This window comes from Halictus rubicundus, chromosome 3 (assembly GCF_050948215.1).
Source record: "Halictus rubicundus isolate RS-2024b chromosome 3, iyHalRubi1_principal, whole genome shotgun sequence".
NCBI lineage: Eukaryota > Metazoa > Arthropoda > Insecta > Hymenoptera > Halictidae > Halictus > Halictus rubicundus.
In genome coordinates this window covers 21,732,811-21,754,673 of record NC_135151.1, presented here as the reverse complement: position 1 = coordinate 21,754,673, position 21,863 = coordinate 21,732,811, and the positions used below count along the sequence as shown (strand labels likewise).

At 43.5% G+C, this 21,863-nt stretch overlaps 1 protein-coding gene across 1 annotated transcript in view; it reads right to left on the bottom strand.

The window, feature by feature from the left end:
• Window positions 1-19,965, bottom strand: part of Scgdelta (sarcoglycan delta) — a 429,272-nt gene extending 409,307 nt beyond the window's left edge. Inside the window, exons 1-2 of the mRNA XM_076785990.1 lie at window positions 19,310-19,965; window positions 18,092-18,274 (exon numbers count right to left, since the gene is read on the bottom strand). Of these exons, the coding sequence (XP_076642105.1) occupies window positions 18,092-18,268 (177 nt within the window). The 5' untranslated portion in view covers window positions 18,269-18,274; window positions 19,310-19,965. The remainder of the gene's footprint in view (window positions 1-18,091; window positions 18,275-19,309) is intronic.
• Between the last annotated feature and the right edge of the window lie 1,898 nt (window positions 19,966-21,863).

The window sequence follows — 21,863 nt, the reverse complement described above, 5'->3', positions numbered from 1 at the left end:
CGTTTGATCGAACAAAATATATGGTCGATGGATAGAAGAAAAAAAAAAACCCCCCGAGAAACGACCCCGGGCGCAGTCTCGTGAATTAAACCATTAGGGGGAGCCTAATTTCTCGTCGCGAGAGATGATTCCACGATTAGGGGGGCGTGGGAGTGGGTAAACTTCGTCGAATATGTCGAGCACGCAAGGCTACGGGAGAAAAGAAACGGATTCGAGAACTAGGTTACTTTCTTTCCCTCGCCCTTGCATTATTTCCTCGCGGCGCGCTTTACCTCTCCCACCGGGCAACAGTAAAAAACCGTTTCTTAGGTAAAATCGTTTTTAATTTCTCCCCGGTACCGGCGAGTCGTTAGCAAGGCGGTAAAAAAGAAAATGTTGCGCTCGTTAAAAAATGCTTCCTTCGAGTGTACCGGGTGAGAGCGCGCGCGCGCGCCCGCGAGCGTGCTCGTCCGAGTACACGCTATGGGTGGAATAGTCCTGAAGAGGGACGAAGAGGACGGCGACAGGGTTTCGCAGGGCCCGGCTTTGATGGTACGCACGTTACAACCATTAATAAATCACTTTGAAGCGTTTGTCGCACTTAACGCGCTGCTTGCCTCCCTCCTTGACGTTTATGCGAGTTTCTCATTTAATAAATACCTCAGAAAATTATACGAATAATTCCCGTCAGGGAAATTAATTAAATAGATGTTAATTAGATCCTTTGTTCTCCTGCGGAATTCTAGCGCGGGACCCAGTCGAATAGTGAATTGCACTCGTCTAGAACTTCTTCTGTGTTCAAGATTATATTAATATCTTCGACGCGGCGATCGACTTTCGTTTAATTGTTAGTCGCGAAAGTTGCGAGTGCCATCCAAATTGTAAATCTGAACGAACTATTCGTTTTTTGTGAGCGAGTTTGGCTAAGTTGAAATTTTGTATTTTGGCTTTGTATTTGTCATATTTTTTAACTTCGACTCTCTTTTTTTTAATCGAACGATACATTTTTCTATGTACCATCTGATAGGACATTCTAAGGTGCATACAGTGACCTACGACTCAAGGTCGTTCAAGGTCAGCGAAGGTAATGGAAACTGCGAACTGCAATGGAAACTATTTTACTCTGAGTTGACCTTCACATGTCCTCTACGCGTTCACTTGCAAAAACATGATAAACACGAGCTTGTCCCATACATCGAATCCAATCAACTTCGACTGACACAATTTTTTCACCAGAAAAATCTAACAAAAAAAAAAAAAAATAATCAGCAATAAATATTTATATGACAGTAATTTATCACCAATAGCAACCCAGCCTGTTTTAAATGCCTCACTCTGTGTACAGTGAGGAGCAAAATTGAACCAATGAAACCATTTTCAACCTGACGGATCTTGAATTTCGTTTTTCTCGAAAACAAAAACAAAAAAATTTTTTTTCTTTCTTTTCAGCTCATTTTTGGATATAGAATTGCTTTCTAATCGGTTGTCCACGGATACCCCGTTATATCGCCTTGCCAGCCAATTTATTTCGATCCCGGCTTAATTTTACCGAACACTTAAGAGTACCGATGTAGTACTTTCCTGTTCAAATTCGTATTAACCCTTTGCACTCGGCGCTATTTTCAATCTACAACTAAATGTTTCTTCCGTTTTGCAATATTTTCATGTTATTCGCACGACACCGATCCGATTTCTACATATAATATTTAAATGTTTAGTAATCTATTAAATACTGTAATGTAACAAATATTTTGTAATTTCTTTGAAATAATGCCACAATAATTTCTAGTGGTGCTTCAGAGTCACCACTCGAGTGCAAAGGGTTAAAGGAAAAAAGTCATCTTTAACACTAGGTTTACGGGACCCGTCAAAATGATGGGTAACATTTTTAATTTACGATTATTCAGATTGTGAAAATCCATCCACGTGGAATTACTCAACAAATTCATTTCTTTAGGTACATATCATTTAAAAAATGGGTAAAAACTTGAATGGACACATTCCTCTTATTTTTATAAAGTAATGTAAGGACGAAAAGTTGATGCGCGTAAAACCATTTGTCGCCTAATATTGTCGGTAACCTGGTCACTCTACCTTACCGCTCAACCAGTTAAACGCGTTTGACGCGTACAGTGAATTCCCGATGTAAGTCACTGCGAGCCTCGCGTTTAAAAGTCACTGGGACTACCTACACCACGACAGATAGTGACTTTTACATTTCCTGCTTGCACTGTGTATTTCCAGAGTATTTCCTGTGTATTTAGATTTCGTCTAAATGTCACTCGCCAGAACCGGGCAAGTGACTTATATCGGTAATTCACTGTATACACGTCAATCGAAAACTCTATTGCGGTGCAGTGAACGCGTTAATGAAATGTTAATATCATCTCCAATAAAAACGTTATTCTTTCTCATTTCGCTTTTTCGTAATAATAGCGGCATTCGGCCCGCGTTCGACGTGTATATTCCTCATCGCTTGATTTCAATTCCGCGCCGTGAGGGATTTTTCAAATCAAACTCCGCAGTTAACCGGTTAAACGAGTCGGGGGAAGCCCTCCTCGGAAGAAAAACATCGCCGCGCGTGAACGCGGTCGCAGGTAACGTCTCTTTCTAGCGAAACCCAAAGCCCGGCGAGAATCCGTGCTTTCGCGGAAGGTCGAATCAGAATTTCCACGGCGGAAAGGTTACGGTTACGGTGGGTGTATCTCGACTGTTCGACTAGCATCCGACGGTAGCGCGCGGGGAGCTTGCGTTCCCAAAAAGAGCATGTAGCCGGAGCAATCTCCGAGAAAGAGACGGTCCCGGGGCTGAGTCACGGTGATCCTTGGAGAACGAGAGAGCACGAAGAGAGCGAGGGAAAGTTATTAAGAAGATTATGGACGGGTCGTTGCTCGAACTTCAAAGGACCAATTCCCATTTTCAATTTGCTTCGCCGGGGGTGCTGGCGGGGCGAGGGGGCCAAAGCCGACTCATTCTACCAGCTGGATCCTTGCCGTCCGAGCGTGTGGGGGGAGGGGGGTGGGAGGGACGAAGGGGTGGTTGGTTCCCCGTTGTATTCTCGGACGGCGAAGAATTCCATTTCGAGACTGCTCTTCAAGAAGTTGCCGTTTTATTCGAAAAAGCTATCCTGCTTGCACGGCTCTTATAGATGTAAAGGTAAAAATATAGATCCGACTGGCACGGTTCGGCGGACTCGGTCTTCTGATACCATAGTGATATCCTGCGGGGGGAGGGGGTGGGAGGAGACATCGATATATTGCGGTCCGAAGGGGGGGGGAGAGAGGGGAATAGGCAACGGGGACGAGTCGACGACGACGCAATATATTCCGTGGGACGCGTTAATTTCGTGCGTCCTCGCATAAACATCGCCGGTGTACGTCTTCCCTCCAGTATCTCTAAACTTGCCGCGGTGAAGTATGGCAGTTTCGCGAGTCGCCTGCCTTACGACGATATTATTCGACGCGCGGTAAAAGGATCAATAAGACGCGTATGAAGAGATGCCCATTCGGCGAGAGATGGAGCCGGGGGGTGAGATACGGAAGACGAGTAGATGCTTCGCCGGGAACGTGCTGCGATAATAATGCTACCGGTTTATTACCGGCCGAGAAAAAGAGGGTGGCCCGCGCGCTATTGTTATCGGTATATAATTTCCGGGTTCTCCCCGTACGAGCCACCCCTGTCGACACGTCCACTGAACCCGCGATCCGGGAACGCGCCGCAGATATTTCGAGCAGGCCGCGCCGCTTCGATCAGGATGTTTCGAACGACTGCGAAACGACTGTTTGACAAAACAAATATATTGTGCCCTGTCTCGGGATCCGTGTATAATATCCGAAATGTCGTCCCCTTTGATCGGCAGATATGAAACGGCCAATTGCACCGTCTCTAAAAGGCTCAATAAACCCGTGACGTCCGATCCAACGCGAAACGTCGATTTCCTTCGCCATTTAGAAGAGAGTCCCGACGAGGCAGGAGGGGTGAGGGGAGGGGGGGGGGGAGAGAGGATCGACTCGCGGCCGATCATCAATCTCATCGAGTCGTACTCAAGTGGCACTAATTCAGAACCCTTGTCCCTTGGTCTCCTTGTCAACCCCGAACTTCGTGTACCCACGCCACTTGAAGCAGCATTGTACCGAAGACATCGCCTTTCCTTCGATCGAGATCCGAATAAATCGGTACCGATATATCAACGCCCCTGAAATCGCGGCTGATCGATCTAGTCGAGTACCGGTAGGTCTCGATTAATGCTAGTTCGAATAGCGCGGTACAGTCATTTTCCTATATATGTCGCCAAGGCTTGGATGATAAATGTCGCGGAATTATCCCCACTACGGAGGAGTATACCCCGTGAGGGGCCATGAAAATCGAGAGGCCTCGGACGCCGAGGAGTGTAAACATAACTCGGGTATGCCACCTGGACGATACAAGACCTGTGTTGTTGACATATATCGAGAATTCACTGTATTCGAGTTAGTGCGAATTATAAAGTGATAGGTCAGTTCAAGGAAATTTAATTAATACGGGGTTCGCGAGTTTGGTTTTATGCGGTACAATTGTGGAAATATTTAGTCATTTGGTTTTGCTTAAACGGTCTCTGAACTTGTTTTTTAAAAAGGATGCGGATGAACGAAAATCTCGTGGAAATTAATACTGATAGCTAGACAGCGGATTTTATGCATTTATGACAAAAATGAGTAGGTGTAGTTTAAAACAGTAAAAACAGAAGAGTTTAAAAATACTGTTATGTTATTTTCAACCTATTAAACATATTAAGAAAAAAATTTTTATTTCACTCCGGTTTGTTGCAATTCAGGCGGAACATTTTTATTTTGCATAAACATCTGCTGTCTACTGATAGCAAATGTCCCAACTTCGTCAGATGCTCCACTTAAAATAAGCTTGAATAAGGTTTGTGCGAAACAATTTTTCCCTAAAATCAACAATTACGAAGACAATTTGCGTATTTTGATTTGCGTCCCTTATCAGTAAATTTTAATTCGTTTTAAGAACTTCAGTGTGTATATAGCGATTGTACACAATAGTTTTGTTAATATGGCAAAACAGTCAAATGGCGAAACTATAAATATGAAACAAAGAATAAATATTCGATGTTATTGAAAATGGGACGATAGTTGTCGGTATGTCTGAGTCTACAGTACCGAAATATCATGAATAGATTATGGAGTTTCAAGCAAAATGAGAATTGTCTGCACCAATTACAAGAACCAGAATCACGTTAAAAAATAGTATGCATATTTGAAGAGCTCAGGGCAACAAACGATCAGCTCGATTTAGACGTGGCTGCCCGCTTAGATTTTCTAATCGTTCGGGGCAACAATTCTAATCGTTCGTTGCACCGAACTATCGAAAAAATTTCTCTTGATTTAAGCTATTGTAATTCAATATTTATTAATACGTTAAACATTTTTCTTGTATATTTTCTTTAAATTAGAACCAACTCTCAAGTATTCGAATAGTGCGAATTCGAATAGTGGAAACAATTTCTAAGATTTATTACTCACATTAATCGAGACCCACCTGTACACAATTACATACGGCGCAGAGTTACATTGTTTCTGCATTAGGTAACATAGCTGCAATCTTACTAGCCTTGGACGCAGACTTTTCCGTTGATCGAACCGTGTGCATGGGGCATGGAGTGTACAAAGTTAAATTTTAAAAATTAGACGATTTTATGTATAAATCGTTTGTTATTTTTTTGTAATTATCATTTTTGAGCAACATGGTATAATGTACTTAATTTTGAGAAATTTTTAAACGACGATAAAACACGATATTCCAAGCACTTCAACAGAGATTTGTATTATTCCTAATTCACTTCAAATATAAAATTCCATCAAATATAAAATGATTCTGTCAAATATAAAACACTTGATAACAGAGGAAAGAGTGTCCCATTTAATCACAGATTGTGTGTAATTATTCCAAGTAGAAACAAGTTTCTAAGTACAACACTAAAATATTTAGTAATTTATTAAATACAAACAAATTTAATAATGTAACCAATATTTTAAATAACGATACAGCAACTTTTAGTGACTCCTTACAGTCGCCATTCCAGGGCTAAGGATTAATAATCCAATTACCAAAACTTGATAATCCCTGGTACTTCAATCAGACCAAGACCCTTAGCATCGCACGTAACATTTTTGCAGTCGACTGGTAAATATTTTACATTGACAACTTCTTCTATCGAAAACACAACAATATGTAATTCCTGATGAGAACGCTACGTAAGCGTAGAGGAAAATCTCTATCCAGGACTCAAAATTTCTAGGACGCTCGGAATTTCCCGGGGATATTTTTTCTCATATCCAAAGAACAGAAAACTTTCAAGAAGAGCAAGGGGAGGGTGGAAGATTTCATTCGTGAAAGTGTTTCGAGTTGCTCTGAAAAGAAACGCCGTCGTTGCGCGAGAGCTATAGGGAGAAAATGACGTTGGATTTCGTTAATGGCAACGAGAATATTCGGGGAGGGGGCACAGCAACGATCCACGTCGGATCCATAACGAAACGGAATTATTATTCTTGCATTAGCGGCTGCCGGTCGAGGCAGCACGGGCCGTTGCCGATAATTTTAACGAAGGAGAAACGGCGAAAGAAGTTTAAGAAGAAGTCCCATTCATCGACCGGTCCTAGTGAAAACTGACAAAACAGTTGATACGGCAGATATAGCAGCCGGCGGAATACGAATGGACGTTGGCGGATATACGAGAGGCGAGCGGAACGCGGCGGCCCCCGAAGAGCGAGTTCGAGAGAAAGTCTCGAGCCTAGGGTCATGAAAAAAAAAAAAGAAAAAGAAAAAGAAAAAGGATATGAGAGGATTGTAAAAGGAAGAGAAAAAATATCCGCGAACGTGGAGGAGCCGGTAGAATCGGGGCAGGCCGGATGAGGGGATGGGGGATGGGGGGTGAAAAAAGGGCGGCCGGGTGAGCGGCGAGGAGATAGAGATAGCGGGCGAACATGGTCGTGGAAAAATGTCATCGAGCGATCCTGATTTACAGCACAGGGAAATCGGTGCGGCGAACTTCGTGTCCGCGGCGGAAACTCAGAAATTTTTACTCGTGGGAATCGGAACTTTCATTGACGTCCGCGGTGGATCGCCTCATTGGACGGGGAAAAAAGGGAACGGGAACGGGAACGGGAACGGGAACGTCGGGAACAGTGGAGGGAAAGGGACAAAGAGGGAAACCGACGTCGAGACGGATGGAAACTGCGAACAGTTCGCAGGACGATTCCTGAAAAGACAAAACTATTCGACCCCCGTCGCCGCAGCCACCGAAATTTATTTTCGGATGGGAACGCAAACGAACTCTCTCGCGCGCAAGATGGAACGCGTGTATACGTTGTTAGGGTTACGGATGAGATCGTCGACGACTCATTTCACCGACACCGTTTTCGTCGACACGATTTGACCGACATTAACTTTCGTGGACAGTACGTTTTCATCGACATGGTCAGGTAGCCGAGAAATATTTTCATCTACACGGTTTGACCGACACTATGCTTTCATTGACACGGTCAAATCGTCAACAAAACTTTTTTTTTCTTTTTTGTAGACGTTTATTTTAAAGTGGTCGCATTAACGGCTAGGTCATTAGCGACCACTTCATCGTCAACAAATTGTTGTCATCCACTGTCCGTATTGGGTTTGAGTTCATTCGTTTCCACGAACTGATAGCTACGTAAGAAATTGTTATTACACTTCCCAATTTGTACCTTTGCTGTATCATGTGTACTTTATCGACAGCCACAATTTCAAATCTGACCCAGACCTATTCTTATTATTGTTTCGATTCCATATTCTAGATCTAGATAATGGCCTAAAACAATATACAAAAATATGACATCCCCTTTCCCATGGCAGACCACCGAGCGTAGACAGTATTTTTATTTAGGGGCGTCGCCCCTCCCCCCCAAGCCCACACCCTGTACGAGGATTACAAGTTAAATATTTTTTGAGCCAAGACTTATGTAATTTGAAATGCAGCGGATTATGTCAGTGGAACGAATGAACTTAATTCTGTCGCTAAATATAGACTGTCGATGAAAACATTTGTTGACTATTTGGCCGTGTCAATGAAAGCATAGTGTCGGCCAAACCGTGTAGACGAAAATATTTCTCGGCTATCTGACCATGTCGATGAAAACATACTGTCCACGAAAGTTAATGTCGATGAAATCGTATCGGTGAAATGAGTTGTCGGCGATCTCAGGGTAACCCACTTTGTTAATGATTCTGCCAATGTTGTCACGTATGGGGGGGTGGGTGGGTGTGGTAAGCTAGAAATGCATACAGTTAGCTAGTTAATGACCGATTAGCAAAACAAGCTTACACAGCTCACTTTAAAGCGCTTTGCCATGGTAATGTATTCGGCAAACAACATTTGTCTTTGATTATCATGCTCGTGTTTGCCTAACAGTGTAAATAATACCCAACCATCCTGCCGCGCAGCCATCAGTAGCCCGTCGTTCCCGGCAATTTTTCGGCCAGTCTTTCTTTACTGGTCCGCCGACAGGCTCATTATCGTTAATTCCAATTAAATATTTCTGAATATCGTTGCACGCGTACCGGGCCACGAATAATCCGATGACGTCGACGACGACGCGCGGCGCGGCAGGTGAATACTTTAACACGCGCATAAACGGGCGTCCGACGGCCGCGGAAAAATGCATCCCGAATCTTTATATCCGTTTTTACGAGTGACGCGAAACAAAAATGAATCGCGCCGCGCTATTGGATGACCGTGATCCGTCCGCAGCTCGTTCCGCGACTTGCTGAATTATGAACAGCGGTTCGTGAAAAAAAAAAAAAAAAAAAGAAAAGAATAGAACGCTCGAAACGAACGACACCACGGCCCTGCGAATTTACCATTATAACTTTCCGCGAGAAGCGACTCGGTCGCAGCTGGATGAACCGACGGGCGGAGGCGAATGCGACGATCTGGTTCGAGTAATTTTGCCTTTGGAATTCTCCGAGCTTACCTATAACAACCCTCATCCTCTGCGGCGAATAACTATGCAAATTTCTGTACAGGTTGAACAGAGACTTCTGATGGCACCCTATACCGCGGTCGAGTTACGAGGAAACGTGGTCATAAAAGGCACACGCGGTCAAGATTGACCTTTTCTCTCTCTCTCTCTCTCTCTCTCTCTTCCTCAACCACTCGTTACCGAGACCTTTCTTTGGCCCGAGCATGATTCCGCCTTTCCACGTCGGGGATCGAACATCTTCTCGCATAACATCCATTTTCTCCCCACCGAGGACACTCGACAAGGTGAGCTCGAATCATTCCATCTCCCTCGTGGGTCCCCATTCCGAACAGGGAACACGAGCACGGCGCACGAGAAATCAGTTTTCCATCGCGAGATCGTCCCCGAAGCGGTCAACAAGCCAGTGATTTCAATGAAATCTAAGATCTCTTCTCGGTGCGTGCGCACGCGATCGAATTAAACCGATAGCTGGTCGAGCACTTTTCGAAAATGTGCTCCCATTCCTCGACCTGTTCGCGCGATCTTGCAATTTTTCAACACGCTCGCTGCCACGTCGGTCATTTTTCAACGTTCGTCTTTGTCATCGTATAGTTTCCCAAGCCCTTAGATTATGTAGGATCTATACAGATTAAGCCATTACACTTCTATATATTTTATAGTTACTGTGTTGGTTCAGTGCGTGCTTGATTGACTCCTGAACCACGATTAAATAAATATACATTATACATACATTATATATATATATACAGGGTTATATATACATTTGAGAACTTTACGGACGAATATCTCGAAAAGTATGAAAGATATGCCAAGGATTTCGAGGAGAAAAGAGGGGGACAGTATCAGTCTTTTATTTGGATGGCGTTTTCAAGGTCACTTGAAGGTCAACCTTGTTTTCTCGATTGGAAACCTATAGTTTTTATTGTGGGATCTTATTGTACGCAAAAGGACCAGCAATTTTCGTAGGATACTTTTTTTTGTCCGCGCACTAGTTTCGCTGATATTTAAACAGAAGTGGAGCGAGGCATATTATCGTGTAAAATTCTTTGACAAATTCTTTGATAAATTGCTGGTCGTTTTACGTACAATAAGATCCCACAATAAAAAATATATGTTCCCGTTTGAAAAAACAAAGTTGACCTTCTAATGACCTTGAAAAGCTTCTTCGCGGTGTATACCCCCAGTGGAGGGGACAGGCGAACTGACTAAGATCGTGTAGCTCCGTGCGGCTCTGATCAAGACTTTACTGTACACCCTCCCTCGTCGCATGGCATTTAAATTTTATTTTCAGCTGTAGAATACACGAAAGAAGAGTGCACGATACTCGAAGAATATTAAAATAGCTAACCGTGATGAACGTAGACTTTGCAGTTCTCCCAGTTTTATGAAATAAATCGATTTGATTTTGCGAGATTGTTAACGGGCGCCGGTTTGATATCGTAATGAACTGATGGCGGGCAAGATAAATCCGGCTAGTTCCGTTCCATTCTATACATTGCATTACCAAATAATAAAATATGAACAGCATCGAGGTTGCTTACTCCCCCGTATTTGTAGTAATCGATTCGGACGCCGTGCGCGTCGTTAATTGAATTCGCCGTGGCTACGGGAGAATTGAAGCGATACCGATGCATGAAATGCCTAAGCAAACGTATGGTTGGTGGACGCGGAAGTTATTTCCAAATAAGATGTAACCGAATCGAGATGCATCAGCGTGTATTAAACGCTGGCTGGAATAAGACAAACGTGCACAGGAACTTCGTATCCTTTCGCGGGAACTGTCTCGACGAGTAACCAAGGTCCGCGACGCGGCACGGTCAAATTCAATGTAGACTTAGGCGAAAATTCATATTGGTTTATTCATCCCGAACAAATACGTCTACCTTCGAGCGTTTCGGCGTTTATCAATAAAATACAAGAAACGATTGTAGACTCCGTCCTCTCGGCCCGTATGAATATCGAGCGGCGTTTACGGCGGAATACAAATAGTTCATTGGCGGGAGGACAAAATGATACAGCGCCCTGTTCAACCGATGACGCGGAACGGAAAAAAGGGCGGACCTACGGCGGTGCAAAAATATATCGGAAATGAATTGTAACATTTTTTTCATACCACCTCTTCATTTCCCGTACATTTTCAAATCGATACCGAAGCGCATTTTCATCATCGTTCACTCCGAATTCATTTCGTGGCAAACGTCACTCTTGTGCAGAGTCTGCCATGTTCGTTTATTTTTTCCTGTACGTTGCACATTTTCTACTACTTTTCGAATATCAATAGGTTTACGCATAGCTTTAGTTTTTTTTTTTTTTTTAATCGATCATGCATAATGACTAGAGAGCGGATTTTATGCATTTATGACAAAAAAGGTGTAATTTAGAACTGTGGAAACATTAGAAGAATTTAAAAATACTGTTATATTATTTTCAACCTATTAAACATATTATAAAAAAAAATTGTTCTATTTCACTCCAGTCTGTTGCAATTCAGATAGAAAATTTTTATTTTGCTGAAAGATCCCCTGTCTAATAATGACTTATAATTATAATTAGACATTTATATCTTTTTAAAATCATTTCAATGAGCTGGAACTAGTACAACTGTATTTTATTTGTCTAAATAATCAACTTCAATATCGATTGGTAACATATAAGAATAAAAGAAAATTGAAAAAAAGTCTTTTCCATAGACCCAATATTCATTATGTTGCATCGTTGAATTCGATTACGCTAATTTTCACAATCTAACGTCGAATGTATCTGCATCTTAATAGTTCCTTCAATGATTTATGTTCGCGTGAAAATGTTACACGACAACTTTGTCAAAATAAGAACGTATGTAAAAAATTGTAAATATGAAAGTTTTATACATATTTAATCAGAGCTTGAGTACTGTTACAAATCGATAATGAAGAACCTCTATTCCGAATAACTTTGATCAAAAACCAAAATTTCCAATTATTATCTCTTTCGGTCACGATTCCTATCCCGATTCGCATATCGGTTTCATAGTCATTATTTTTCCGCCTCTATGTGTATATCGATTTTGAGACGGTTCCAGGATGGATTCTTGTATCGTTTTACTGTGCATGTACACGTTCCTTACAAAATCATTATAGAAGGAAACGAAACATTTTTATTGATTTCTGACAGAGTATTGAAATAAATAATCCAGCTACATATTTTTCACTTTTATATAAAATATATTTTTCAGAATGGGACGTCAATAAATAGAAATTTTCTTGTTTTCAATTTTTACGTAATTTTATATTGTAGGTGATATGAAGAATGAAACATAAAAGTGCAGTATAATAACTCACTTGCATATATTAAATCTTATTAAATAATTCCTTGTTTAAGGAATATTCCTTAATTTCTTATTTAATTATTTTTTTGCTCTTTCGCACATTTAATCGTGTCCTCGTGCGTTAGAATTTACAAGTAGAATTGGCACGTCATGGTCAGACGTATCAGCCGAATAATATAGTACTGAATAATATAAATAAATAAAAATATCGCATAACAAAATTTGATCCCAGATTTTGGACTTCTTCGATCTAAATTTACTCATTTTCCGGTTGTACCACCGGATATCGAATATCTCTAGAACTGATGTAGACACCAAAATATAAACCGTAATCGAAACAGGTACTATTTCCGGTTAATTTGATCAGTTATTCCGAAAGACGTTGCTTCCGTATAACAGCTTTAAACGGTCACTTCCGGAACCGTTTCAATCCCTAATTTTATTAGCCCAGACAAGAGTTATATCAATATGTACATGTTAGAAATTCGTGCGAGTTTTGATGCAAATTGACTGAGCTAATAAGAACGTTATCCCTCAATGGTTCTGGGGTAAGTGCTGAGCAGTCAATCACAGCCCTCTTACCCGAAAGCACCCTCGCTTTCCCCACTTCGTGGCCAAACCCTTAAGGACAGTACCCCTATTCTTTATCCTCTGAATGGTACACGCTTCTGACAATCCTATGGCAAACAGCTAGATCAAATCTTTACGTCTATGGCAAACAGCTGGATCGAATCTTTACGTACCGATTTTCTTGAACAGATTTTTCTGCCCACTTTCTCATGATCTTAGTCAATGTTAACACGTTATCTACACGCCATTACTCCAATGGTACATAAATAATTTATTAAAAATTTGAGTGCCACGTAGGTCCTGAATAACCACCACAATTTTTGTATTGTCAAAATTATTAAGTAAACATTTTTTTAGGATCAACAAGGTGCGAGAATGTTACCAAAAATCATTTGTTATGATAAACTTTGTCTTTTCCATTCTCGCATTATTAACACGTAGACTACCACGTTGGTCACGTGTGAGTGACACTAATTTGAACAGGTATAGAATTTTTTTTGCCTGGTACAGTGAATTCCCGATATGAGTCATTGCGAGCCTCGCTTTTAAAAGTCACTGGAACTACCCACACCAACACGGATAGTGACTTTTACATTTCCAGCGAGCACTGTGTATTTCCAGAGTATTTCCTGTGTATTTAGATTTCGTCTAAATGTCACTCGCCAGAACCTCGCAAGTGACTTATATCGGGAATTCACTGTATACAATGTTTACTCGATATATGCCCAAAACACGGGTCCAGCCGAGGACATATATCGGCCAGGAGATACTATTCTTTATAGGACAGGGAAGCTCTAGAGGTTCATGGCTCCTCATGGGGTTACCCAGCGGCGGTGGGGATAGTTCTGGGACTTTTATCGGCTAGGCATTTGTGACAAATATAGAGTAAACACTGTACTCGAATGAAATACATTTTATTAGGGTTTATGGGGTGAAAAATAGTTGTAGTAGTAGTTATTATGATATAACCTTCCAGTTTGGATTGCATTAATTGCATTCGTTTGATTCTGTGAGATTTCGTAGTAAATAATCAATACAAAATATATTTATTTCATATGGAAAGGTAAAAGTCGCAAAGTTTCGGATCGATTGTTCCACAAATGGCAGAATAACATCACCCTGCACGTGAAAAATTTGTTAAATCGAAAATTTGACGTTTGTTAAATCGATTTGTTAAATTGAGGGGCCAATGAGAGTTAAAGTAAGGATTCCTCCCACGTTGCTATACGTTCCCGTTGTTTCCGACTGTACGTCGAAAATATCGTGGGACGAAGATGGCGGGAAGACGCTGGGACGGTAGAAAAGGAGGATTTCACTTGCAAACGACGACCTCATTGTTTCCCAGCGGCGCATATGATCTCGAGCGTCAGCGTCCATGCATCAATTGCAACTGGATCCGGCATCCATCTCGGCGTGTCAGCCGGCTTACACGTACACACCGCATATTTCCGCGTTCGCAATCGAAGGGTTACGGTCGCGCCGGTGTAAGCGTGTCGATAGGTCAATCGTTCTAATTTCGACCTGTGCGCAGCCGAGCGCAACCGAGCGCGGACACGACTGCGCTTCGCGGAAAATCCGCGTGGATCGAGATGGTCGCGCGCGTTCAAGCATTTTACGGAATCGGGATTTACAGAGTTTCGCTGATTTCGCCTGTCCCGGTCGCGTATCTTCGTGGCTGCGAGCAACGCCGGAACGAATCGACATCGTTCAACGGAAAATAATTTACTTCGTGACGCCGGAAGAATATCTGGCGCGGCTGAATATGAATGAACAGCGTTTGGCATCGACAGAACGATATCGATCCGGCGGCGCTTAACTCTCTCGGCCCGTGTTCCGCGTGGACCGCGTGTCACGGCGACGACGACGATGTTGCCCGGAGCTCGCGTGGACTTTTAGGCGGATCGCGTGTACGACGTGTACGTGAGCTACAAGCCAAAGATGCAGTGGGGAGAGCTCACTATGCAAAGTTACGTTCATTTGGAAATTTCAAACAGGCGGAATTTCCCTTTCAATCTAAATATCGTGGCTTTCGAGCAGGCATGGACGACAAGCTTTCTCCTCGAACCGATCCGAATCGATGCTCGGGACATCTCCAAATGTCCAAACAAATGGTGCCAAACATGACACAATTTGAATCGCGTTTACTCATTTCACACGTTGACTGCCATGCCACCCACACGTGGGAATTATTTACGTTAATACAGTGAATTCCCGATATAAGTCACTGCGAGCCTCGCGTTTAAAGGTCACTGGAACTACCCACCGATAGTGACTTTTAAATTTCCAGCGTGCACTGTTTATTTCGAATGCAACGTTCGGCGAGAAACACGGATTTCGTCTAAATGTCACTCGCCAGAACCGCGCGAGTGACTTATATCGAGAATTTTCACGAATATAAAATTGAATATTCATTGTACCAAATTTGATTAGGATCTATAGAATGCAAGACAATCGGAGGGCCACTCAATATCATACATTTAAATCTTTTCAATTTTTATTTCATTGAATAACTTGCTTTGATTTTATGGAATCTTTGATTTTTCTAGTTTGGCAGTGTTAATTGACGGTTGCAGTCTAAAACGACCCCTATGCAACACGATTTATGGTACAAGTCACGATTTCATTTAACACTGCAGCTAGATATTCTGTTATCCAAACATTCGTTTCATTGATCAATGGGGTTAATTGAGTTTCTAACGCGTCGTGAATTAAACAAGTAAATATGATTCCAACTGTATTGCGTATAAGTTTATTTCCATTAAAAAAGTGTCACGAATATGTTCGTAAAAGTCTCCTACAATAATTAGTGGAAACAAAAGTGTTTTATCATTATTATTGTACAGGGTGTTCAACTACATGTGGGAGAAAATTTAAGGGGTGGTTTTTCATAACAATATAAGACGAAAATGAAGAGTAAAAATATTATGATTTCAGCTTCGTTTTTAAGTTATTAACGATTAAAAATTCGCCTGACATGCGGCAACCCGGCCGACAGAGGTTGCTTACGTCACGGAGGCGCGCGACAGTGGCGTATCAAGTGACAGATACACCGCGCGCCTCGCAACAATTATTGGTTAAGTGTGCGACGTCAAAGCCTGATTGGGTGCGAGCGAGGACTCTCTTTAATACGTGACTGTCGCGCGCCATAATGACGTAAGCAACGTACACCTCTGTTGGCCAGGTTGCCGCATTTTAGGCGCAGTTTTAATTTGTAATAACTGAAAAATGAAGCCGAAATCGAAACTTTTTTATTCTTCATTTTCGTCTTATATTGTCTTGAAGAACCACCCCTCAAATTTTCTCCCACCTGTAGCCGAACACCCTGTACATTAAGCACGTTCATAATTGTCGCGTTTTTTGAAAAGATTTTTTTTGCTTTCTGTCTCCACCACTTGTTACAACCAACAATGCCACTGGAGTACGTCTTTGCATTATACAGGGTGCTCCATTAAATATGTTACAATCTCACATCGCGGAACCTCTAATAATATCGAGATCATTCTTTCGAACTTTATTGTATAAAAGGAACTGTAAACTAAACAAATCCGGTTACACTGCATCTTTGAAAAATCGAGGTAGTTTGTTGATTTTTATATGCCTTTATTGTCTCTACTAAACAAAATGTTTTATTATACGAATCAAAGTGACTCTACATTCACCTTAACACGATAAATTTCGTAGGTATTTGCTTGGAACTATGTAACGAGGATAGGTACACGCCATTAGTTTCGAGAAAAACCTTTTTCCTCTGTTCGGGTCGAACTGAATACTTTCTTATTTCTGAAATGAAGGTTTTTGCATAATACCGTGCGTCGAGAATACCGGAATTCTGCGTGAGAACGTTTTTACAGGAAGGCAAAGATAGCCACACGCTGTGGTTCTGAGTACCATCTCCAGGGCAAAATAACAGTCAGAGCCCTTTCACACGCAAATGCAATACTTTCATACAATCTCGTATACTCTCGACAATTTCATTTGTATTTGTATCGATTATTTGCCTCTACATAGGGTGTTCGACTAGGTGTGTTCAAGAATGTAATTAATAAACCACTGAAATTCGTCGGGAAATATATTGAACGCACATTTCACATGTTTGGAGTGGGTCTCGGATTTTTTATTCGCATACTATAACAAATCCCTTTATACAATAAACCTAAGAAGCATCACCCTGATACCATCAGTTAATTCCTAGATTAGTTTGCAACAAGCTTAGGAGGGAATAAATCGAACCCAATTAATTTTGATGATGTTGGAGACAGTTCTTCGGAACAATTTTACCACATATTTTTTTAATTTGGGTTAGGATTAATTGTTTGTCCAAAGAATACATGGAAAGTTTTATAATTTTTGCATGGAAACGCGTATGTATAATATATGCTACATATAAATCGAAATAGTAGTGTTTTCAATTTTTTATATTTTCTATCAGATTATTTTCTACCTCGTACATAGAAAATTATTATCGCTTGTTCGGTAGTTGTTACATTTTCACAATATTTTGAGTGACAGTGTCGTGTTATGGCAACACAGACTTCTTCATTCTTACACTCTTTAATCCTCAAGATTAAAGATTTATAATTTTAAATTAAGGTTTAAAATTTGAAACATAGACGATTGCCAGTAAAGTTGGCCACAAGTGGACCACAAGTTGACCACAAGTTGGCCACAAGTTGGCCACAAGTTGACCACAAGTTGACCACAAGTTGACCACAAGTTGACCACAAGTTAAAATTTGAAACATAGACGATTGCCAATAAAACGAATACTCCGTGTCAAGTATTTTTCCAGGAGCTACCGCTCGCATAACTCGCATCGAAATCGGTGAGTCAGTGTTCGGTACGTTCCTTCGTTAGTAGAACACCCTCTACATCAAGACGACTAAACAGGACGTAGACCGTGGCGCGACTGTAATATATCGTTACAGTTTATCGGTTAGTATACCGAGCAAACTTTTGGCCGACAACTGGCCATGCATTACTATATTTTACTTCTTCCGAACGGAAAATACCCCGAACAACCGTACTGCCCTGAATAATACGGCGTTCTGCGTCCATGCCTGCTTCAAACTGGAGAATCTCTCTCCGAACGGAGAACTACTTGACGACCAAGGATTCTACGGTGATTCATAGAAAGTGCAACAGGTTTCGAAAGTTTTTGGTGTTGGTACCGAAGAGATTAGAAAAGTGGGGTCCGTCGAAAGAACTATAACAGCAGGACTGACCGTGTGCGGTGACCAATGGTGCGGCCAGGTCTTGGTCTCGTGGGTGCTCCCGACGGCCGGTTGGCTCGCTAAAAACACGACGCGTCTATCGGTGCTTCCGCTTCCGGTTCCGCTGGTAGTCAGAAGGGCCGCCCTGGCTCGGGATCCGCCGATGCTCAGCGTCGGCGACGTGTCCATGTTGATCTGAAAACCGAAAACGAACCGCAAGTTGACCACAGGTTGACCACAGGTTGGCCACAAGTTCACCGCAAGTTGGATCGTCGAAGAATTTCATTTTTCCAATTAATCGACACCGATCGATTTTAATAAAGTTCAGGGCAAAGGCGGAAGACGGTCCCAGCAAATTCCGCCGGTTTAATGAACCCAATTACAGAAAGGATGAACGCGAGCGGAGCGCATTTTTGAAGGGCGGCGCGACGCGAGACACTTATTAATTCCGGCGCCGTACCGGGGGGCAATTTCGAGCGGCATCAGCAAGCTTTCAGTGCGGTTTTCGCGATGGCGTCTCCGCAAGAATTTTCCAGCACGTCGTTAGGCCGGCGATATTTAAATGTGGAGCGAACCGGGCACGGAATATGAGTTCTAGATTCCGATAATTGCCGGTAACGGCGGTGTCTATACTCGCAATTAATTGCATCGACCGCGTGCCGGGAATACACTCGTTTCATCGTCGAACTAGTTATCGCGCTCCCGCCGAACCCTCGCCGTTAACAACGATTATCACCGCGTCCGGACAACGCTAATATACCGCGGTGCCATCCGTGAAAGCGGAAACAGCTTGACAGGAAGTTGAAAAAGAAGACTGTTGTCTCCGATGATCAAGGGTCATCGTCGTCGTAAAGAAATCCGACGGGGGTGATCGGGCTCGTTAGCGGAAACGCGTGCGAGGAAGAGCTCGCGCGAAGCGAAACGAGAAGATACGTGCGAAGGAAAACCAACTCGAAGAAGAAGAGGAAGAAGATGAAGAAGGTGAGGAAGAAGAACAGTCGACCGAGCGGTACGTTTTTCAACGAGACGTACGGATCGTCGACGGGCATTGAGTGGAATGATGCGCGATCACGACCCGAGCAGACACGCGACGCGAGAACCGGTGGATGTTGGATGAACGAGGGGTGGAAAGGGGTGAGAGTGGAAAGCGGAACGAGACCCGAACGGGAAAGAAACGGCGAGAACGGAACGGAACACAGTAGGACGCGGTCTGGTGGAATTGACACGTACCCCTTAATTAAATCTTGGTGAATCCTCCTCGGGCGCGTACAAGGGTCGGCCCGCGGTAACAACGTCACGGTCGATCTGTAATTTACGTGGGATACCAGGTGGATGCTCGGTGGATGCCGATAACCTATCTCTGCCCGCGAAGACGGGACGTATTCAGATACGTCGTCCACCGTTATCCGTTATCCTCTCGGCTCACCACACTTCAACCAGGTAATCCTTGAAGTCGCGTGCACCTAATCATTCCGGCCAGACGGCCGGGAGGTGTGTAGAGGGGTGGGCGACCCCGGTGTTCCTTAAATCGTTCCAGTACGACGTTCGCTCCTCCTTCGCGCAATTACGAGTCATTACGCGAGATATTCCGGCGTGTAGCACACATGTATTGCACACATACACACAGGGACAGCCAGCGAACGGCGCCGCGCGCCACGCTCGCTCGTCCGGCTGATCGAAATATGCGCGGTTATATCGAGTCCTCGGACGACTCCTCGCCGCGATAGTAACGACCCGAGATAATCGGACGGACCCGGCCGCGATAGCACCCGTTACCCGGTCCGAAGAGATTCGCGTAATCGATTCGGAACCGCGCGAATCACGAATCCTTCGTGCCGGCAGCTCGCATTCCGCACTCTATCGAGCACCCTAATTTTTTTCCCGGGACCGAAAGCTCACGGATCCAAGGAAAAGTCCAAGTGTTCCTGTGGTGGAATCGCGAGTGGCACTGTTTGCCCCGGCCGGTGAGAGAATTACTGCCGCGGCTCGGTTTAATCTGTCAGAAAATTTATTTTACCGCTCCGTGCCCGCGAGAACCCGCGTTTGCTAGCGATTTTAATTATACGAACGCGTTACCATCAATCCCCCTGGAGAATTTATTCCTCCGTTCTCATTTTTCCCCTCTCCCTCTTCCCATCTCTTTCTCTATCTCTCTCTCTCTCTCTCTTTTATCTCTCTTTCGCGTCTGTCACTTTTAGGTCCCTCTCACGACCGAACCGGCAGTTTGATATTTTATTCGCGAACTTCTCGGGCCGCTCTTCAAAGGCTGCGGCATGCTGGTTAATTACTTTTCATCCTTTCTTTCATGTTTTATTTTTACTCGCGCCGGTCATTCGGTCGGTCAAGACCTGTTCTCCGGGTCAAGAGTTTTCTGCGGGTCTCCGGTTTCGTTTCTCGCTCATTGTTTCAACGGGGCGAATTAGTTCTGAACGGCGAGAAGTAGGTTTTCGTCAACTATAGAACGTTCCCTTCTCGGTGTTTCGCAGATCGAGAACGATCGGCCCGGCCCGGCACGACGACACTCCGTCACGGCCGGAAGTGGCCAACCGTTGCGGACGAAATCGCGCACGACACTGAACCGCCAGGACGTCTGCCGCCCGAGGTGAGCCTCTCGCGGATTCGCGGGCTCACGTGTGAAATTCTTGCGCATGCACCAACGCCTTCCCCCTACCAATTTCTCCTCTTCCCATTCCTTTCCAGGCTATCTCTCGTCCTTTCTTCGGCCTCTCCCTTCATTTCCCTCTAAACAGTCTTCGCCTCGCTCCCTCCGTCCACCCCCACCCCCACCGCCACCGCCACCCTCCCGCCACCCCTCGCTCTCCACCTTATCGTTCGCTGTTCTTTTCTAACCCGAACCATTGTCCCTTTTCCCCGGCCCGTTCCTTTTCTCCTTGTCTGGATAAGCTCCTTTAGATAGCATCATGCGAACGACAAGTATCTAGCGATAGCTCCGCTTGCCACCTACAACGAGTACATCGAAAAGTAAACTCGCTCGAATCAACAAAGGCGCATTGGTAAAATGCCACGCAACAACAAAAAAAAAAAAAAAGAGGTGCGGATTCGTTTTCAACTGTACCATTTTGTTCGTTTTCTCGCGATTACTTACCTGAACTTTTTTCGGTCCAAAACGTCTCCCTTGTTGCACTACTCGCTACTGCATCGTATGTGTCAACATCACGGGTCTTGCCAGTGACATACATCGTCCAGGAGATACTATTCTTTGATCCACGCTGAACGTTGGCAACATTTTTCCGACTGAAGCGAGGCGAAACTTAACGCAATAAGGAGTATACAGGGTGTCCCAAAATGTCTCCTCTCCCTTATTTCGCTACTCGCCACTGCATCGTATTTGTCAACAACACGGGTCTTGCCAGTGACATACATCGTCCAGGAGATACTATTCTTTGATCCACGCTGAACGTTGGCAAAATTTTTCCGACTGAAGCCAGACCAAACATAACGCAATAAGGAGTATACAGGGTGTCCCAAAATGTCTCCTCTCCCTTATTTCACTACTCGCCACTGTATCGTATATGTCAATAATACGGGTCTTGCCAGTGACATACATCGTCCACGAGATACTATTCTTTGATCCACGCTGAACGTTGGCAACATTTTTCCGACTGAAGCGAGGCGAAACTTAACGCAATAAGGAGTATACAGGGTGTCCCAAAATGTCTCCTCTCCCTTATTTCACTACTCGCCACTGCATCGTATATGTCAACAATACGGGTCTTGCCAGTGACATACATCGTCCAGGAGATACTATTCTTGGATCCACGCT